Source organism: Morus notabilis, unplaced genomic scaffold, assembly GCF_000414095.1.
Source record: "Morus notabilis unplaced genomic scaffold, ASM41409v2 Scaffold87, whole genome shotgun sequence".
NCBI classification, from domain to species: Eukaryota; Viridiplantae; Streptophyta; class Magnoliopsida; order Rosales; family Moraceae; genus Morus; species Morus notabilis.
In genome coordinates this window covers 322,787-328,928 of record NW_010366183.1, presented here as the reverse complement: position 1 = coordinate 328,928, position 6,142 = coordinate 322,787, and the positions used below count along the sequence as shown (strand labels likewise).

The following is a 6,142-nucleotide window of genomic DNA, read 5'->3' as shown; positions in this document are numbered from 1 at the left end:
GGGAAGCACCAAAAGATACTAGTAAATATACTGCTTTTTTTACTGCTTCTGAAAGCCTACCATTAACTGTTTCCAGCTTATTCTTGACAGCGTTAACACAGCCCTCACACTTCATATCCACCATGTATTCCGTCTGTTACCAAATCAAACCAACAATTTTGAGTTGTTTTCATTAAAATCAGCATAACAACCTGATTGTTCAATAAGTATTGAAAATATTTCCATCACAACAGATTTTGTATTAAGAGGAAAAAAACGAACTTTAATTTTCAAGAAAAAATAAAGAACTTTAATTAAGTTTCAGAAAATTCGAACTCACCAGAAGCTCTGGCAAGACGGCATCATCACTCTTTCAAGAAAAAAATAAAGAACTTTAATTAAGTTTCAGAAAATTCAAACTCACCAGAAGCTCTGGCAAGACGGCATCATCACTCTGCGTTTCCAAAGTCGAGATATTTCAACATTCAATCAGATAAAGCCCCATCAAAGAAAATCAAAATTCAGATCAAAACCCACCAAGGAAAAGAGCCAAAAAATAATAATAATAATAATAATGAAAGAACTGGGTCTGTTGAATTTGAGCGAACCTGAGAGGAGGGCTTTTCTTCTGATACGGGTCCGACCATGTGAAGAGCCGAGTGTGGCTGAGTGAAGCTTCCGACGAGGCCCAACTGATTTGGGAAAAGAGATTGTGTGGACGAGAGACAGGGAAGGTTTTGGGGTCTGGAAAATCGAATAGATCGAAACGACAAAGAAGAAGAAGAAGAAGATGAAAGAGCAAAAGCTACAGGTATAGCAGAGGCAGCTGCAATGGCGGTTGTTGAAGCCACTACTGACCTGAGAAATGCCATTTTTTTTATTTTTATTTTTATTTTATTTAAGGTGTTTTTTAGATTTTTAGATTTTTTTAAAAAAAATAATTGGACAAGGTTGTTTTGTTTTTTAGATTTTGTGGACTATTTTTGGTAGTTGGTAGACTTTCTGGTAGCTTCTCTCTGTGCGCATCCACAGTAAACAGATCATACATCAGCTAGAGGTTTCAGTTATAGTAGTCGTTTCTTTTATAACATTGTCGTTTACTTAACTCGTCAATTTAGTTTTGTTTTTTACTATTTATTCGTCGTTGTTTAAAGCTTGATCCGAACCTTATCCCCATTATAATATTATTTCTTTTTACTCTATTACATAATCTATGCAGGAAAAAAAAAAAATGTAACCAGAATCATCAGTCAGAAAGAAACATGAAAACAAAAATAAGAAACCAGAAAAGAAAGGCAACTATTTTTTTTTTTTTTTTTGAACTCTCTCTTAAGTTGATTTTTAAAAAGAGAAGGTAAGGTCAAAATGTCTAACAGTATTTACGAAATAAATAAAGGCATTGCTCTCATGCTAAAGATCGATTCTATACCGCTCGAATTGTTAGAAATTTACATGTTGCCTCTTGCCACCCGTTTTTCTATGACCCTTTTTGATATTTTTGTGTTGTCATTAAAAAGAAATAAATATTTCTTGTTTTATTAATAAATTTTGTGCAATTTTTTTCTATTTTTTATTCAAGTATTCCAATGAGAAACTGATGGTAGTATGATTGGCCACCATCAATAGCTACGGGTGATTGTAAAGTATCACATGCTAAGATAAGAATTAGTTAACTCACCAGATGGTGAGTTGTTTTAAGATTTTTATCATTTATTCTTGATTAATGTTAGTTTACTAATCCATCTCAAAAACTTAAACTGTTAGGAGGTAGGCCAACAATAGTTTCATACTTTAACACTCCCCCTCACGTGTGGGCTAGACAATGGGCAATCGTGTGGGTAAATTAATTGGAAAGCTCAACACGTGAAATATTTAAGTCCGAGATATATTAAAGACCCAATACATGACAATTTTTAAATGAAGATAAATAGTGCAATTACGGGGGTTTGAATTCAAGACCTCCCGCTTTGATACCATGTTAGTTTACCAATCCATTCCAAAACCTTAAGCTATCAGGAGGTGGGCCAACAATAATTTTATAATTTAACAATTAATATCCTTTTATAGTTTCTTGAGTAGGGTATTAATCAAGTGTAATAAGTAAAAATCTAATATCTATGCATTCTAAAAGGTATTTGTCTCATTTTTCTTGATATCAATGATCTACACACTACTATCGCAATGTATCTTCATAGGATACTGGTGGTTGTCAATTAGATGAACTTTTAGTATCGCAACGGGATAATACCTATAAGTGTCATAGTAGAATACAAGTTGGTGATCACCAGTAACCAGAATTTTTAGTATAACAACATGATATCTCCAAGTATTATGGTAGAGAGTACCAGCAGTCATATGGTCCTATAATTAGAAATATATTTGATAATTTAAGACTATAACTAGAAATATATTTGATATTTTAATTGTAGTACATGAAATTCTTTACTACAACTCTCTCTTCTCTTCTCTCATTTATAGCATTAATACTCTTAAGTGCCCCACTGCGAGCTCTACCAAAGCCCATAAGAGAGAGGCCCAAAGTCTGTACAGAGATGCAGGGCAAAGAGACGGAAGACTCCTAACATCCAGGCATGCATGCATGCATGCATGCAGCAGATTCCTTTGAAAGTGTCAAAAACCAAGAACAACACTTCCCAGCTGTTCCTGTTTTTATTTTTATTTTAAACGTGATTCTATTCTTGTTTAAGAGAACAATAAATTTAATTGTTTCCCCGTATTTCTTAAAGGAATATTTTCGTGCCAGGACATACATATACGTCTTATACAGCCAGTTGGCTTTTGCTAATAAAAAAAAAAAAAAAAAAAACTTATTTCCTTAAGTCCATGGCTTAACCGTCTAGGCATAAGGTTTATCGCCGCCTTGTTCTAACTATATTTTGCGGGTTTTACCAAGCAACAAATTCAATGACTTTGTGCTTCATCAAAAACCCAAAATACAAAATACAAAAAAATCGAAGAACTTTGTGCATGTTCTGGTACTCCAAACCTGGCGGATCTTTTGAAGGCGCCTGATATCAATTGCTCCTATTACCTTAAATATTTTTATGTCTGCCGGCTTACCAATACTAATCTCACCTATATATGTATATGTCTATATATACACAAACATAGAGATATCATTTTGTGTCCTAAATTCAAGTGCTAATTAAACATGGAGTGGAAAGCCTTGAATCTGGTGTATCTTTTTGTGTCGCTTTTCATCATTCTTAATTGTTCTGATCTAGTGGGAGCTGATTATCAAAAAATGAAATTAGTATTTGAGAAAAGTGCCAAGATTGAAGCTGATCATGATCATCATGATCGAATTAGTAGCTTAAAGACTTACATTGTTCACGTCAAAAAACCACAAATTAGTGGGGTACTTTCTGTTTCGGATCAAGATTTGAAGGCTTGGTACCAAACATTCTTGCCCTCCACAACTCCTACCATCGCCACCACAAGATCTTCACATTATCCACGCTTGGTTCACGCGTACAAGAATGTCGTCAGTGGCTTCGCTGCGAGATTGACGGCGGACGAAGTGAAAGCCATGGAGAAGAAGGACGGCTTTGTGTCGGCTCGTGAAGAGAAGATCTACTCTTTACACACAACTCACACGCCTAAGTTCTTGGGGTTGTTCCAAGGATTAGGACTGTGGAATGATTCGAGATTAGGGGAAGGGGTGATCGTCGGACTTCTCGACACCGGAATTTGGCCGGACCATCCCTCGTTCAGCGATGAGGGGTTGCCGCCTCCGCCGGCAAAGTGGCGAGGCAAGTGCGATTTCACTGGAACAGAGTGTAACAACAAGCTGATTGGTGCAAGGGACTTTGTGACTAGTACTAAAAGTACTGGTACAAAATCGCCTAGTGGTCAGCCACCGTTTGACCTTGAAGGCCATGGCACACACACGTCGAGCACCGCCGCCGGGAACTTTGTTTCCGGCGCCAATGCCTTTGGAATGGCCAATGGCACAGCGGCCGGTATTGCGCCCCGTGCGCACCTCGCCATGTACAGGCAAGAGAATGAAGAATATTTACAATATTTATGTCCGTAAATAATCACACACAGATAAATTTTTAGTGAACTACATCATAAATCAACGAATTTTGAAATGAAGAGTATTCTTCTTCAAATTAAATTTATGTATAATAATATATTCTAGAAATTAAACTATCAATATATTTCATAGTAAAATGCGTCTGCTCTGTATTGAAGTTGAATAGTTCCACAAGTCTATTAGTTTTTGTTTCTGTGCGGAGCCTAATAAGTTTACTCTTTTTATAATTAATAATACTGGTATTCTATGATTTGTGTGCAGGGTTTGCGCTGAGGGCTGCAGCGAGGCCGACATATTGGCGGCCCTCGATGCAGCCATCGAGGACGGCGTCGACGTCCTATCGCTCTCCCTCGGCGGCGGCTCCGCTCCATTCTACTTCGACTCCATCGCCATCGGGGCCTTCGCCGCCATCCAAAAGGGCATCATCGTCAGCTGCTCAGCCGGGAATGAAGGTCCGGACTACTTCACTTTATCAAACGAAGCTCCATGGATCCTCACCGTCGGAGCCAGCACCGTTGACAGAAAAATAAAGGCCGACGCGATTCTCGGCAACGGAGAAGTCCTCGAAGGAGAGTCGCTTAACCAGCTGGCGCCCTTCGACTCCTCAAAGCCGTACCCGCTCATCTACCCCGGCGCGAGCGGCAACGAGTCCGTCAAGTATTGCGCGCCGGGGTCGCTTCAAAGCCTCGACGTAAAAGGGAAGATTGTGGCATGCGATAGAGGAGGAGGCATCGCTAGAATCGACAAGGGTACTGAAGTAAAGAGCGCAGGAGGTATCGCCATGATTCTCATGAACGAGAAGATAGATGGTTTCAGTACTTTAGCAGACGCTCACGTGCTCCCCGCAACGCACGTGAGCTTCGCGGCTTCTCTGAAGATCAAAGCCTACATAAAGTCTTCTTCGAGTCCCCTAGCCACGATCCTTTTCAAAGGGACCGTGATCGGGGACTCGCACGCCCCGGTGGTGACGTCGTTCTCGTCGCGAGGACCGAGCGAGGCGAGCATAGGGATTTTGAAGCCGGACATCATCGGCCCCGGCGTCAGCATCCTCGCGGCCTGGCCGGTTTCCGTGGATAACTCTACAACAAGCGGAAAAGCAACCTTCAACATGATCTCAGGCACTTCAATGTCTTGCCCTCATCTTAGCGGGGTCGCGGCTTTGCTCAAGAGCTCGCACCCCGAGTGGTCCCCGGCCACGATCAAGTCCGCAATCTTAACCACCGCCGACGTGTCAAACCTCGGCGGCGGGGCTATCCTCGACGAAAAGGCCTCCCCAGCCGACGTTTTCGCGACCGGGGCGGGACATGTCAACCCTTCAAAGGCCAACAATCCGGGCCTAATCTACGACATAGAGCCAGAAGACTACATTCCTTACTTGTGTGGACTAAACTACACGGATGATCAAGTCTCGACCATCACACAAACGACAGTGAAGTGCTCTGAGGTGCAATCCATACCCGAATCGCAGCTGAACTACCCTACTTTTACTGTCCTTTTGGGGAATGAGAGATTGAGTTATACGAGGACGGTGACTAACGTTGGAGAGGCTAACTCGGAGTATACTTTGGATGTTTATCCACCTGTGGGAACAGGAATAAATGTGACTCCTAATAAGCTTACATTCACAGAGGTGAATCAGAAGGCTGAATATAAGATTGAGATTATCCAAGTGAGTGGTCCTGGGAGGAGTACTAATCCCTTTGAGCAGGGTTATTTGGTGTGGAAATCTGATAAGTATTCCGTTAGAAGCCAGATAACTGCTATATTTGCCGTCTAGAAATTTGGGTCAGAGAAATAAGATTAATTTCTTGTGCTGGAAGGCAAAAATAAACAGAATAAGTCCAATGGGGGTCACTTTTCTTAAAGTAGTCCTCATTGAGTTTAGTTTCTTAAAATGTTAGCCTCCTTTACTGATGAAAAAGACCAAATGATTTTTTTTTTTTTTTTTTTTTGTGTTTTTGTTTATTGTCACTGTTGTTGTATGTTGTGAACACTGTTATTGGTTTCTAATGTCAAATCCAAGTTTACAGAAAAGGAAAAAAATGCATATTGTTTGACAGATCTTTCGACTGTTAGCATATGTTTATGAAAGCGGACAAAATA

At 40.2% G+C, this 6,142-nt stretch overlaps 2 protein-coding genes across 3 annotated transcripts in view; one reads left to right on the top strand and one right to left on the bottom strand.

The window, feature by feature from the left end:
* LOC21405934 (copper chaperone for superoxide dismutase, chloroplastic/cytosolic) overlaps positions 1-903 on the bottom strand; it is a 3,383-nt gene extending 2,480 nt beyond the window's left edge. For both annotated transcript variants that reach the window (XM_024173329.1, XM_024173330.1), the window contains exons 1-3: positions 588-903; positions 404-433; positions 61-133 (exon numbers count right to left, since the gene is read on the bottom strand). In XM_024173329.1, coding sequence (XP_024029097.1) covers positions 61-133; positions 404-433; positions 588-851 — 367 coding nt within the window. In that variant the 5' untranslated portion in view covers positions 852-903. The remainder of the gene's footprint in view (positions 1-60; positions 134-403; positions 434-587) is intronic.
* The window catches only part of LOC21405935 (subtilisin-like protease SBT1.8), a 10,141-nt gene extending 4,325 nt beyond the window's left edge, over positions 1-5,816 (top strand). The window contains exons 4-6 of the mRNA XM_024173277.1: positions 2,307-2,337; positions 3,381-3,996; positions 4,301-5,816. Coding sequence (XP_024029045.1) covers positions 2,307-2,337; positions 3,381-3,996; positions 4,301-5,816 — 2,163 coding nt within the window. The remainder of the gene's footprint in view (positions 1-2,306; positions 2,338-3,380; positions 3,997-4,300) is intronic.
* Positions 5,817-6,142: the final 326 nt, after the last annotated feature.